The sequence below is a fragment of the Anser anser genome (assembly GCF_964211835.1).
Source record: "Anser anser genome assembly, chromosome: 1".
Lineage (NCBI taxonomy): Eukaryota > Metazoa > Chordata > Aves > Anseriformes > Anatidae > Anser > Anser anser.
The window spans coordinates 15727436-15742089 of record NC_139720.1 but is presented as its reverse complement, the minus strand read 5'-3'; the positions used below and the strand labels follow the sequence as shown (position 1 = coordinate 15742089).

The 14654-nt window shown below is 48.4% G+C and overlaps 1 protein-coding gene across 1 annotated transcript in view; it reads left to right on the top strand.

Annotated features, from left to right (window-relative positions):
* Positions 1–14654, top strand: part of LAMB1 (laminin subunit beta 1) — a 42058-nt gene that overhangs the window by 949 nt on the left and 26455 nt on the right. The window contains exons 3-13 of the mRNA XM_083825642.1: positions 1633–1768; positions 3664–3737; positions 5414–5602; positions 5696–5759; positions 7069–7271; positions 8611–8731; positions 8928–9116; positions 9479–9658; positions 10071–10183; positions 11134–11213; positions 13028–13163. Coding sequence (XP_083681768.1) covers positions 1633–1768; positions 3664–3737; positions 5414–5602; positions 5696–5759; positions 7069–7271; positions 8611–8731; positions 8928–9116; positions 9479–9658; positions 10071–10183; positions 11134–11213; positions 13028–13163 — 1485 coding nt within the window. The remainder of the gene's footprint in view (positions 1–1632; positions 1769–3663; positions 3738–5413; positions 5603–5695; positions 5760–7068; positions 7272–8610; positions 8732–8927; positions 9117–9478; positions 9659–10070; positions 10184–11133; positions 11214–13027; positions 13164–14654) is intronic.

Genomic DNA, 14654 nt, shown 5'->3' with positions numbered 1-14654 from the left:
GTTAGGTGGAAAGTGAGGGAATAACCCCAGGCTGAAGGAGCTGCCGAGACAATGGGGACGGATCCTGACACCGGGAAGGGGGACGCCTCCCGTTTGTGCCCTGAAGTTCCAAATCTCCCCGCCGCCCGGTGTTGCCGCGCTGCTCTGTCTGCCGGAGGTAACGGTGGGTTTAACACGGGGGGTAGCCTCGCTGCAACGTTTTCGGCACACGTTGGGGTTGGTTTCTGTGCATCTCTCCCACAAAGAAGTAACAAAGGCGCCTTGTTAGTTTTCTTGTCCCAGAAAATGCTGACGTTCCCAGGTGGTTTATGTTAAAAGCGCCGCCTCAGATGGTTTTAACGCGCCCTCGTTCCCGATCTCGCAGCCCCATTTCGGTGTTTGTCTGATATGTCCCCGCTTAGTTCCGAACCGCAGGCGGTACTGAGGAAATCTGCCAGGCTGTGGGCGCAGGAAGGTGCCGAGCGTCCCCTTCATCACACGGGGCCGAGCACTTGGCAGGACGGGACCTTTCGGTGTTGGGCAGCGATTCGGTGGGAGAAGGACGAGTGGCTGCAGGGGGCCGATGCTGCGGGATGGGATGAGAGGGGACGGGAGGGCATGGACACCTTCCCAGCCCCGCAGGACTCAGTGAAATGGGAAATCAGCGTGGCACAGACCTGCCAGCTCACGTGTTCCTGGCTGGCAAAGCACCGCGCGTCCGTCTCCCCAGCCGCGCTGCAGGGATGGAGCCCGCAGCGCTCGGCTGCTGCTGTGCCGGGGCTGGGCGCCCCTGCAGCGTTAGGAGCCCCTCTGCCCCCCCTGCACTGCCACACGTGGTTAATTTCTGGCAGAAACCCTCCCTTTCGGTTCAGCTCGAGCCTTACCTTGCAAGCTTTGCATGGTTTAGGCAGCCCTGTGTAAAAGTAGTGTATATAGCAATAGTCATGGTGGGTTTTTGTCCTTTTGGTGAAGAAGCGCTTGTCCATTTTCCCAAAAAAGCACGTGCCAGGCTTGTACCCAGCTGTCTTGTAGGGTGTGCAGGCTGGGTTTGCGTGCTTAGCTTGAGATTGCAGTCACGGCTGAAGGTGCGTGGATGCGGTGTAGGTAGGAGCCTGAAAAGCCGGATTCAGCATAGAGCTAACCCTACAGGAAAAAGACCTGGTCAGTGAATCACCGATGGGCTACACGTGCATTGAGACTCCATGGAGATGTCCCTACCATGGAGAACTTACATCTCAAAGCTAGCTCCTAAAAGCCAGGGTTACATCACTCAAGTTTTTGAAGGTGCAGTTTTGCGTGCGTACGTTTCGGTTCAGGGATTTTCTGGAGATGCTGCCTCTGGTTATGAGCTCTGCTGGGGAATCGGCATGCTGGCAGGGATTTCCTGAACCCGCAGCTCAGCTGGGAAGTGTGCTCTCATAGAAACACAGTGTATGGAATTCCTGGCATATCTTCCATCGGGCAATTTGCATTAATTCGAAAAGGTAAATACACTTATCAATTATAAAAAAAACAAAACGAACACCACACCTTCGATGCCTCCTGCAGGCAAAATTCAGAGGAATGTGATATGGATGGAAAATACTCTTATCTGCAGGAAACAACTATTGCCCGTGGATAAAATCAGTAATGCCAGTTATCTTGTTGTTTCAGGAGGACAAAAAATGTTTCATATGCGACTCTGAGGATCCCTTCCATGACACCCTCAATCCCGACAGCCATCGCATCGAAAACGTGGTCACCACATTTGCTCCGAATCGCCTGAAGCTCTGGTGGCAATCAGAAAACGGTATGCAGCTTGGCTGGGAACCGTTCCCCGGGCTGGGAGTCGCTTTCCCTTCTTTTGTCTGAGGGTACCGACGTGTTTGCTGTTAGCTCAGGGCTGGTAATCGCTGCTGTGGGAAGGATCACGCTGGTAGCGGAGGGCTGAGTAAAACTGGCTGCTTTTGTGTGTCCGTAATGAAGCCCCGCGAACCCTCCAGGAGTGCTGGAAAGAGCTCTCTCCCGCCGCTCTGTGAGAATCCTTTCCTAAAAAGAGAAGTTTCCCACCCCGGCTCCAGATCTGCCTCATGTTTGGGCAGAGGCAGCGGCGCAGCCTTCCAGCGGCAAGCATCCCGGGGCAGCCAAGGCAGGAAGCGCCGCAGGGCTTCCCCGCTTCACCGCTGCCGCTGGGGGAGCCGGGGGAAGGAGGTGGGCTGGGGGCTGCCGGGCTGTGGTCCTGCCCTCAGACCTCCACCTCCCTGCCTTCCCTGCCCCAGGCACCCTACGTTCCTGTACTCGCGTGCCAAACGGTAAAATGAACACCAGAAACGAGCCAGCAATTTTTATTTTTTTCTTTCAATATATATTGCGTGTTAGTTTGGTGGCCTTTTTATTTTATTTTTCACCCTTCCTCTGCCCTTTTTTGCTTTTATGGTTTTGCTTTTGGCATGCTTCCCTACACAAAGCGAGGCATCTAGATTTTCATCCTGCCCTAAAGCCTTAAAGCCAGATGGACAGGATGGGATTTCTGCACATGCATTAGCGGAAGCTATCTGACTCTATGTTAAAATAACGTGGTAATACTTGTAACATTTCTGTTGTCCAGTAAAGAAAGATTTTCTCTAAATCCTTTTTAACCATTTTTTTTTTTAACAATTTAGATCAGACTGGCAAGCTGCTCATCTCTAGTGGCTCTCTTGTAGCATTCCAAATAATTCATGTTTTTTGCAACAAGCTTGGCAGCATTCAGACAGAAAAGTTCTTAGCTCATAAGGTCATGAAAATGTCCTTCAAGAGTGAAAAACAAATGATTCTTTCTGTCCAATTCATGTTTTCTTCCATTCAGGCACGCAGCAGAAGGGACTGTTGCTGCACACTCTACATGAAGTCACAGCTAGTTGAAAATTTAAGTGTTTTATCAGTTTATTCTTTCCATTTCTTACCCTTCCTCCTCTCTGTAAATCTCACTTGATTTTTGTTTTGTTTCTAACTTCAGCATAATTAGTATCCAGCTGTTTTGAGAGCTCTTTTCACATGGCAAAGTAATATTTCTAACTGTTTGCTTCCTTTCTGCACAGAGTCTTTGACCGTAGGTAGTTGTGCAGCACAGTTGGGAAAACCTTTTGTTTGTCGTGGTTTCCTACGGTGGCAAGGCAGGGCTGGGATAGTTGGCTTAGGGGCATTCCAAAAAACAGGTTATAAAGAAACAGTTCCTGCGTCTGGATGGACAGGAGAATCCAGAGCGAGTGAAAAGAGATGGGGAACAGTCCCCACCAGCGGACGGTGACATTTGGGGTGCCAGGGCTGGGTTGCTGCCCCATGGGCTGTGTTGTGTGAGGACAGCCTGGGGCTGGGCTCAGCATCCTTGCCCTTACCAGCCACCGAGCACCTCGGTGCCAGGATCCAGCCCTTGTCCTCATCCTGCATCCGTCGGTGTTAGCCACGTTACGCGCTCTGAGATCACAGCAGTGCCGGCTCACGCTTTGGGTGTAGCTGCAGGGTGTCTCTGCAGGTGATGCACAGCAGTCCCGGTGTGATACGGTCCTCAGCAGCTCCTTGCTGTCTCCCTGTAACTTTACTAATGCACTAAATCCCTTTCTGACATCAGATCCAAGCGGCGAAGAAAAGAGGCCCTGTGCCACCAGCCTGCAGAGACTGACGGGTGTCCTTGTTTGTTGCAGTTTCTTTGCTCTGCCCCTGCAGGTCTGGAAAATGTGACTATCCAGCTGAACCTGGAGGCCGAGTTTCATTTCACTCATCTCATCATGACCTTCAAGGTAAGGACACCACGGCCTTATCCACACCCTCAGTGAGAGCCCTGCACAGAGCCCCACAAGTCTCCTAAAACACAAGGAAGCAAGAGTCCTTCGCAGGTCGACGTTTGGAACGGGCGCTCTCTTTGAGCTGTTTAGCCTGATTTTTAGATCTGCCAACCATTAACTCCTGAAGTCACGAAGGAAGGGTGAGCTGTGACTTGAGTTCTGTTTAAACTTCAAGTGTGCGGGGCTGCGGAAGGAGTCACACAAAATCCAGGTCTTTTGCCTCTCTGCAGTAGTTGTGTTTCTAGAAGATCATTACCTAAGTCATATAGTAGCAAGGGTTTTTCTTTAAAAAAAATAAAATTGGCCATGCTATCAGTTTTCATTTGGCAAATGTAAAGGTCTTCAGGAAGAAGGAACATCTGTACACAAAGTGTCTTTGTTTCTTTCCAAACAGATGTCTTGGAATGGCAGATTATGTCCTGTACATCCTAAATCACAGGCAGCCTTCAGCTGAGGATTCAGGGCCCACAGTCCCTGCAGGGCTAAATCTCCTTGTATGTAAACAAATTAATCTCCTAACTTATACCCGTCAGCTTTCCAGGAGAGCCAGTTCCTTTGCCTTGAGGCATCGGCTTGGGTTTTTCCCCTTGCCTTAAGGTGTTGGCTGAGGTGGAAGGTGGTCCCCTCTGCAGGTCCCCAGCAGTGAGGGACCCTCACCGGGTACCAGTGCCTCTGGGCTCGTTGGGATCTTGGTCAGGATGAAGGCTGCAGGGGAAAAAGATGTTTTTTTTAGGGATGATTTGCTGGCTTTGTGGGATAGCTGCTCGAGCTGCCTTACCCCGATGTCACTGTGTTTTCTGTTGGGTGAGGTACCAGTCTGTAAGGCAGGTGGTGTTTTCAGCCAGGAACCAGGAAAAAAAAATCTTTCCAGCTGTGACTGAAATGTTTTGTGTGCTTGGCTCCTTGAGTGCCTTGTCTGAATCCATCTGATCAATGAAAGGACTGTTGGCACTTCTTGCTGCAAGCCAGGTACTACATTAGTGCCTGTGTTTTGGAATGCAGTTAATGGAAACATTACTATTGTTACAAGATTTGGGGATCAAAGGGATTCAAAATCTTTTTTAAAAATCTCATTAGCTTGTTGTTCTGGAGTGGAATACATGCAGGGAAGAAGGAAGGTGGAGTAGGGTTTTGGGACTCGGGGGAGCTGGGTGCAGTACGAGGGAATGAAGCTCAACACCTCGGTTCCTTAAAGAGATTCCTGCTCTGGGGACAGGAGGTGAGACCCGATATGTCTCTGTGGAAGATGAGGTGACGAGGTATGGCAAGGAAGAAGGCTGTGCCGCTTTCCGCAAGCAGTGGAAAAAATCCCTTTGTCTCCATAGAGCCCTGCTTTAATCTCCAGTTTTGAGAAAGGATTTGGAATCTGAGAAACTTGCAAGTTTGGGTGCTCGATTGCTGAATGCTGTCTGGTCTGTGGTTTGATGTGCGTTATTTTGAAGGTCTGCCTCTGAGCAGAAAGTAGAATATCAGCAGTAAAGGCTGAAAGGGTAAATATTGGATATAAGCACTGCAGAGAGAGAAGAGAGATTAAAATCCAGATGTGTGGATTGCTCATACTTAAAGGTGCTCGGTGTAAATGCAAACAACAATTAACCAAGTACAATCTCCTTTGGTTTTCCCATCACTAGACATTCCGTCCTGCCGCAATGTTGATAGAAAGATCATCGGATTTTGGAAAAACATGGCAAGTATATAGGTATTTTGCATACGACTGTGAGAGCTCGTTTCCTGGGATTTCAACTGGACCCATGAAGAAAGTGGATGATATCATTTGTGATTCCCGATACTCCGACATTGAACCTTCAACTGAGGGAGAGGTCAGAGGGTTTTCTTCAATATGTTGATTGTATAGGCTTTTTCCGTACAAATGCAGATTCTCTGAATCTTTCATTGTACTGTTTTTCCTCCAGGTAATATATCGTGTCTTAGATCCTGCTTTTAGAATTGAAGATCCGTACAGTCCAAGGATTCAAAGTATGTATGCAGTCATCTTCCAGGCTTATTTGAAAGGGTTTCTGTTCTTAGTTATTTGCTATCTAAAAAAATAAGCCACAAATAAAGTCATGCATTTGCCCTGGTAATAATTTTGAAGTTGTATGAACACGTTTCTGGTATGGCTTCTTTTCCTGAGACAGTGGTCTACTGGGAAATAACAATCACTGGTGTCAATTCAAGTGATCGTTCTTATGCACGTCATTGGAGTTGGTCCTTTTCTTATTTGTTGTGGGAAATATTTTTGCTAAAGAACTCCCCTCCCCAAAGTACATGCAGTCGCTGAGAGAAGCCTTGGACATGATCATGTAATTGCAGGGTTTTCAGAGAGCAAAGGATCAGAGCTACAAACGTACTTAACATCATTTTGTTGTTAACATCAGGGTTGTGTTTTATGTTTTAGAGTTCAGAACCTCTAAATCACAGCTTCTGGATGGCTGGCCTTGGTAGCACTGAATGACTGGTCCGTGCAGATGTGGTCATAAAACAAAAATGCCTGTAGCAGGCAAATAAATCTGAAGTAAATATCTGAAGAAAAAGAGTGTCTGCTAGTTGCTATATTGCTTGAATCTTTTTTATTCGAAGTTTTAAAGGAGAGAGGGTCTGCTTTCATTGGTTTGAAGTGCTTTTTCAAGCCGTGTTTCAAGCCCATAAGAAATTACGCGTAATATCCAAGTGGACGTGTAGATTGAATTAATTAAGGCAATATTGCGTTTACGCAGATTATCCCTTGAGAACTCTTTTGTGTTTGATCACTGATGAAGTGTTGCCTCTTTCAGCAAAGTACAACTAATTAAATTTGCTGGGCAAGTTGGGTGTATAAGAAAGAAGAATATATTTGTGTCTTGTTGCCAACCAAGATTTTTGTCCAAAAGGCTCGTAACTTTTAAAGCTTCTGGTCCATTTGTCAGCAGTTCCTTAATATCACCCCCATTTTACACTTTAAACCCCAAAGTGTGGAGAGAACCAGTGTCTCCTCGGTGGTGCTGGTGTACATGCATTTAATATTTGTGCCTGTGCCTGCGTATGCCTACAGTAAAACAGACTAGAACTTTTAATTAAGCTTAAACTAACTTTCACAGTGATCAGCATGTAGTAAATTAATGCAATTTTTGGATGTTAGGAATATGAAGTGATACGATGTGTATAGAACGTTAAGTGCTGAAATTAAATCTGATCTAATCTGCCCATAGGAAGCGTGTTTGGGAAGTCACTGCTGGCTTCCTCCCATTCAGTACAATATCTGGTAAATAACTCCAAAACATGTTTTTTTTTCTGGTGTCCCCTGCAGACCTCTTGAAAATCACAAATCTGAGAATCAAGTTCGTCAAGCTGCACACGCTGGGAGATAACCTCCTGGACTCACGGATGGAGATCAGGGAGAAGTACTACTACGCCATTTACGACATGGTGGTGCGCGGGAACTGCTTCTGCTACGGACACGCCAGCGAGTGTGCCCCGGTGGAGGGCTTTGAGGAGGAGGTGGAAGGAATGGTGAATATTCTCACTTTTCTCCCCAGAGCTGTTCCTGGTTCTGTCTTTTTTTAAAGTGATTTAAAAACAATGAAGTGAAGATGTGATAGGAGAAATGTGAGTCCCCCTCCACCCTTAACTTTGCAACAAGAAAACCATTGAAAACTACTCTTTGACAGTGAGCCTTTCTGTCAGTGAGCCTTTCTGTTATTGGCATTAATCAAGCACAGAGAGCTCAGATTCAGTGAAAAAGGTTCTAGCATTCCTTTTCTAATTATGTTAAAGAGCTGATGAAATTAAAAGGCAGGAGGGCAGAAAGGGAGGGTATTCTGATGGGCTGGAGACAGTATGGGCTGGAGACGTGTGGATTGTCTTGGTTGCCCTAAGATTGAAGTAAGCAGGGGCTTCAAAGGATGAAGCCCATTGATGAATCAAACAAAATCTGCGTTTGTATCAGTCCTTATCTGCTGAGAAGTGGGGGCTATCAGTCTGTATAGTTGTAGCCCTAATCAGTTAACCGGAGGCTCTGGAGGAAAATCCTGCTGCCTACCTTGCATGCTGCTGTGTGAGTGCCCCATCCCTTCTGGCTTGTGGGTTTGCCCTTGATTTTTGCCTGACGAACGGTAATAGCAGCCCTGTTAATGAGTGAGTTATTAACTGCATGGAAGTGCAGAGGCATAGGGGGAGGTTGTGTGGGTTGCCCCAGGGGCCGCAGGATGCAGGTACGCTCCATTGCTCCGAGCTTTCTCCCAAGGTCTCCACCTGACCGGTAGCAAGACCAGGTTTGCCTCTGAAATTGTGAGTCAGGTGCTGGTGGTCCCTGTCATCAAGGGCAGCGGCTGTCACACAGTCACTGTTTGCCTGTTCAGTGCTTGTGTGTTGAAGGCAAACTTGGGCTGATGGATAAAACCCATCCAGACTGTGGTGGTCTCTGCTCTTGGCTTCGAGAACGAAGGCAGGGTGACAGTAGGCCAGAATTGACAGTGCTGATTTAACTAGATGCGTGTTAACATCTAATTAACAGATAATGAACAGCTAATTCTTATCTTTAAGACACTTCTGCGATTATTTAGGTGCAACTGTGCTGTCCTTGTTTGTGTCTGAAAGCATTTTTCATGCATTTGTTCTGGAAAGGAAAGAAGGACAAGTTAGCATGAGGACATTCTTACCTGGGCAGGCAAGGGATGCTCCTGTGGCCCTTTGTCCTCTTATGTGCATTAAAGTCCCCAAAAGTATATCTGTTATGTACTGGCTGTAGTTTGAATGAACTGAAGCAGCATGTTTGTATTTTTTTCCCATCATCTTAAATAACCAACTATATTCCTCTCATTTTTTTATATATATATGTTTTTAATGACAGGTCCACGGGCACTGCATGTGCAGACATAATACCAAAGGCTTAAACTGTGAGCAGTGTTTGGATTTCTACCACGACTTACCCTGGCGACCTGCCGAAGGCCGCAATACTAATGCATGCAAAAGTGAGTTTGGGTAAAATGCAGGTCTGAAGTCTGCTATTTCTTGCTTTTAGAGCATTAACGTGTTTTTGAATGAGTGGGTTGTGGGATTTGTGACCATCCATGAAGTTCTGCATGTTCTTCAGCAGACTTTGGCATGCCTTTTCTGCAGGCTCGTGTCTCCCCTGAGGCTAAACGGTGCTTTTTGTCATTGTCACAGAGTGCAATTGCAACGGCCACTCCACCCAGTGCCACTTCGACATGGCCGTGTACATGGCCACGGGGAACACCAGCGGGGGGGTTTGTGACGACTGCCAGCACAACACCGTGGGACGCAACTGCGAGCAGTGCAAGCCCTTCTACTTCCAGCACCCCGAGAGGGACCTGCGGGACCCGGACGTCTGCGAGCGTAAGTGCAGCCCCACTCCTGGCTGGAGTCGTGGTGCCTGGGTTGTCATCCCTAGGGCTTGCTCTGGAGGATTTAGGGTTTACCATAGCTTCTGCTCTCTTCTCCACCCCTTCTTTCGTCCCGAAGATCCTGGAGAGGAGGTGGTTATCTTGGAGGTCTTGAGTGAGCCTGGCTGGGTTTTGTTTTCTCTTCAAAAATCTGGAAATGCGTTTGGCCGCTACATGTACAACCCATGTCGTGTCTAATCCTTGTGGTAACGGTGCCTGCTCTCTACGCAGCAGGCGAGCTTAAATAATTCAGTGTGAGACTTGGCCTTTTCTGTTGCGGCAGTCAATAAAATGTGCCCAATGCTTCCTTCTTAGCCTGTAACTGTGACCCAGCTGGCTCCCAGAATGGTGGCATATGTGATCGCTACACCGATTTCTCTACTGGCCTCATTGCTGGACAGTGCCGTTGTAAATTGTTTGTCGAAGGGGAGCGTTGCGACCTCTGCAAAGAAGGTTTCTATGGTCTGAGTGCCGATGACCCAGCGGGCTGTCAGTGTGAGTAAAAACATATGTTCCTTTCTGCGGGATCAAAAGCTCTTTGAGGAGCTGCTAGTGCTGGGAGAGCTTGGTTTCTGGGGTGGTTTTTCTTTTCCTTTCTTTCATGTTTTGCTAAAGGAAAAACATTCTTGTAGATTTGCTGCAGCTTGGAGTCCACCCTCCACTAAAACTCAGCTCCCCAGCTGATCCTGGGGAATACACGCAGTGGAAATAGCGGAACCCTCCGTGTTTGTTTTTAAGCCTCTAAGCCAGGGAAGTTTTACTGGGATGGGCGGTGGGCAAACTGTGCAATTAATCTCTGACCTGGGAAATGAGAGGAAGCTTAAATATAAATATTTAAATGGGATGCTGTCTGAAAGGTAACCAAAGTCCTGTGTTTTGACCTGCCTATTTGTATTTCCCCATCTAGCTTGTGCATGTAATCCTCTGGGTACCCATCCCGGAGGGAATCCTTGTGATTCAGAGACAGGAAACTGCTATTGTAAGCGCCTGGTGACAGGAAAGCAGTGCAGTCAGTGCCTGGTAAGTAGATTACGGTAAGAATAATTAGAAGATGCTGGTGTGAGGGATGTTGGTATGCGGAAAGCAGGGAGCAAGGTGCTGGCCTCAATCTGCACTCGCCTGCAGGCAGGATCCTGAGGTCCAGGCTGCAGCGGGCACCTCGGGGTGTGAGGAGCCATGGAGCACGCTGTGTTACGGATGGGGAGCTGGGATGTGTGCTAGGGGAGAGTCAAGGCAGGTGAGAGCATCTGGAAGTTAATTGCAGTGCGTGTAAGGAGTAAGACGTTAGGGCACCTATTGCAGTTGCTCTGTGAAAAGGAGATCTAGGGCAGTTCTGCGAGAGCCCTTTTGATGCAAAAGACAAAAAGGTCTGAGAAGAAGTGCTAACAAAAAAAAGATTTTTTATGCTGGCCATTTTTCAGGCAGGGATTAATTCCTACACATACATTTCCATACATTGTTTACATGTGCTGGAGTGTTACAGAAACAGCCTGTCAAATAAAGGGATGTGTTTGTATAAACATTGACAGGCTCTCTTATCTGACAGTAAACTATACGGTAAAGCTAAACAAGGCTGTCTGTCTGCTGAGCCAGCTGTAGAGGAACAGCCCTGCACGGGCAGAGCCCAACTCAAACCCCACCAGCCCACATGCTGCTCTTCGCTCAGGCACAGTGTGCTGGGCTGTCATTTTCCCAGCCCTTTTGTGGGTCAGGAGCCCACATCCGAAGTAAATGGTGCAATAAGGGTGAAGCCAAAGAGCTGGAGTCCTCTGGAAGCTGTATTTTAAAACTGGGTGGAAAAGGGGTTTATTTCTCAAGCTCCTGAACCAGTCGGAAGGATGGAGGAGAGCGGTGAGGGTGGTTGTGGCTCGACAAGGGGGACAGCCTGGGGTGGCTTATATTGAGTATTGTGAAATGACACCGTGCTTTTGGGGTGGATGGGGTTAAATCGGTGATGTCTCCTCCTGCAGCCGGAGCACTGGGGCCTGAGCAATGACATGGATGGATGTCGGCCCTGCGACTGCGACCAGGGGGGAGCACTGCACAACAAGTGAGTCCCAGCTCAGTTCCTCTCCTGCAATCATTCACCTCAGCAAGTTTCGCTTCGTTTGCCATCACGACACCTTAGTGTTTTCTGGAGGGCAGCATTCGGGATTGTCTTTCTGCTCTGACATGCAGAAAGTGGCAGATCTTGATTGCTGCAAGGGGCGATAGAGGCGTCTGCATTTCTTCTGTGCTGAGCCTGCTCTTGGTTTTCTCCCCCGTTGGCCCTTTAGCCAGTCTGTCTGTCTGTCTGGAGGGAAACGTGTTAGCAGTGCAGTACTGCTGCATTGCCCCTGCGGTGCTGCAGGGGGTTGGATGTGGGTCTGCAAGTGCCCGCTGGGGAAGTCGAGGTTGTTCAGACAGAAACCTAGCTTTTGAAGATGCATCCATTGGTAAGAGTATGGAAAGTCCTGCCTTAAATGTCCAGACAGGCATTTTGGGTAGCCAGACCACTCCTCCCATCAGAGCAGTTTCCCCTGCATTGGGTTCATGGCTTTTCAACAGCAGCACATTCCTTTGTCCTCTTTTCTTCTTCCTTCCCTCCACAGACCCTTTGAAACGTCTCGGTTTTGTCTGAAACCACAGCAGTTTCCCGGGGGGATGGATTAATGCCACGTTCCCTGGTTTGCTCTCTACCATTTCTTGGTTGCCACCGCCTGGCTCCCGCCCAGGGCGTGGGATGCAGCACCTGGGGCAGCCACACCTCGCCCCAAATTCATCCCCACGCAAACCGCAGAGGTTGCAGCCTCGGCGTCCCCGGAGGGGAAATTTCCCAGCTCCCCTCCTGGGGCAGCTGGGGCACTTTAGCACCTAAAAGCAGACGCTGAAGTGAATCTCCATAATTTCAAAAGTTTTTTGGGTAAAAATTACTTTTAGACGAGGCTTAAAAAGTCTGCAGATTTTCAAGGAAACTCAGAGGGTTGTGATTTTAGAAAAGATTTCTGCATTAAATTTAAAATTTAGGGAAAGCAACATCTTTTGGTGGACTAAGAAACCCTCCCATGAGAAAGTGTAAGCAGGTCTCTTCAAAAATAAAACCTACCCACATATTCTTCATAATGCAGGGTGGCCTGTTCGGGGACAATAAAAATGTGGAAAGGCAGTCTGGGGATAAAGCTACACTGAGAAAATAAAATGGCTTGTTACGAAGGAGGTGGATCTGTCCGTGCCACTGTGGACAGTCCCACGTCTTTGGCTGTGCCCATCCCAGCGTGAAGGAGCTGGGCACGGTCTGGGCTGGTAGTGCCGTGCCGAGCTACCTCGGGCAACCTCCTGGGATGTGCTCTGCCGTGTACCAGAGCAGCCTGGCATCCCGGGGCGTGCAGGGTCGTGCATGTTCTTGCTCTGCACAAGCCCAGACGAGCAGAGCAGCTGCTTGCCTGGCTTGCACGCCTGGAGCCAAAGGACAGACGTGCCTCTTGGCTCTGGATTACTGTAAAAGCAAGTGAAGTTCTCCCAGGACTGCTGTGTGGCCCCGAGGAACTTCTTGCATCTGTAGCATTCGGTCCTCTCGCCATCCAGACAGGGGAAACCACGCAGGCCGTCTGTTGGAAATGGTCCCTGGCCCGTGCTCGCTCCGAGGCCGTGCCTGGGCGCTGCTTGGGGGAACGCCAGCTGGGCTGAGCCCTGACGTCTTGACAGCACCGATGAGCCAGCTGTAGAGCTTGGGATCAGGTCCTAGTACCACCTCCTGTCTAGATGCTTCTGCATCCAGGAGCACTTCTCCTCTGGTGCCACTTAAAATGTAAAACCTGGGGGTAGCTCTAGCAGTGTCTTGTCAGAGCCAAGCAGCGCTGTACATTCACCGTTCTTCCATTTTAGCTGCTCGAGTGAATCTGGCCAGTGTGAGTGCCGGCCTCACATGTTTGGACGTCAGTGCAATCAAGTAGAGCCTGGCTATTACTTCATCTCGCTCGACCATTACATCTACGAGGCAGAGGAAGCCAACTTGGGTCCCGTGAGTAGCGGTTTGAGCTTGCCGCTCTGTGGGAAAGCTCTGTTGCGCCATTTGGGTGTTGGAAAGAGGCTGTTTTATGACTTGAGTGTTGTGCAAAGACAATGTGGAAAAATGCCAGACTGAATTCTATGAGAACACTGCCCATCTGTAGCTATTCAGTCTTAGTATCAATAAATAATGTAGTAATTTAGGGGAGGAAACTTTCCTTTTTTAATAAGTTTAGAATCGCAGAATATCCCGAGTTGAAAGGGGCCCTTAAGGATCATCGAGTCAAGTTTCTTTGATCATGACCATACAGTTTGTTTCATATCTACATCCCTTCTTTACCCACTGCATATACACCCACTTCTCTTCTCCCTCTTATCCCACGTGTGGTGGGACACCAACGCTGCCTCTTCCCTTCGGTGCCGCTGACTGGGGGGGAGCAGCGCACACATCTAAACATGTTGCTGTGCGGTTTAGGGTTTCTGTATATCAGTGGCATTTCTTTTATTAATGACCAAGTACGTGGTTAATCATGCAAAAAACTGATTTGTAACTGAGGTTCCCTCCAGTTTGTTTTGCCCGCTGGCATGGTACATCGGGGTCTCTGGCTTTTTCCTATCCCCAAGCACACAGCCTTGCTTTTAATTCATTAAAAGAAGCTGGGTGATTACATCAATTATTCTTGCCTCCAGCAAGGAGACAAGGAGATGAGATAATGGTTTCTCTGAAGCAGCAGATCGCTGTCTGCCTGTAATTGGGGCACTAATTCCTAATTTATTTGTTTCAGGCAGAGTGCGGTCACTTTGCCGTTTCAGCCAAGACAGAGCAGTTTGGCTGTCAGATAGCAGTGCAGGGCTCAACTTGGACTGCAGCAAGGGCACTTGAGCTGGCAGGTGATTTTGGGTGAATTTGTGTCTGCCCAAGTGGAAGGGCAGTGCCAGGGGCTCGTGGTGCTCAGGGATGAGGGGCTCAGCTGAAAACTTGCCTTGCCAAGCAGAGGGGGAAGCGTGCCCCTATTTGTCTTTTGAAACCATCAGAACAAACCATTTGAAACAGTGCCAGTATTGGGGAAAAAAAACACTTTCTTCTTAATCTGGTGGCAGAGTAAGACCTGAATTTCCAGTCAGAGACCCAACACGAGACAAAATGAAATGGCATGGAGTTACAGGGATTTTCAGATGGTGCCACAGAGTTACAGAGGTTTTCAGACGGTGCCAAGTCCCGGTGCACAATCCCCGCACGCTCTCACTCATGTCCTGCCTGCGATCCTTTCTGGGAGCTCCAACCCTTTGTCCAAAGCCAAAGGGTAATAATTTATAGCCTGGCTCTCTTCAAAGAGTGTGAGAATACATGAAGGGACATCCTGGAGTGATAGACGTATTGACATTTCCTTACATTTTATCCCTTTCTACTGAAGCAGCTTCCGTAGGAATGCACAGGATGTTGTTTTATAGCGAGAACTATTCGTGGATGCAGATAGATTTGAAACGGGAAGTTTGGGCATCA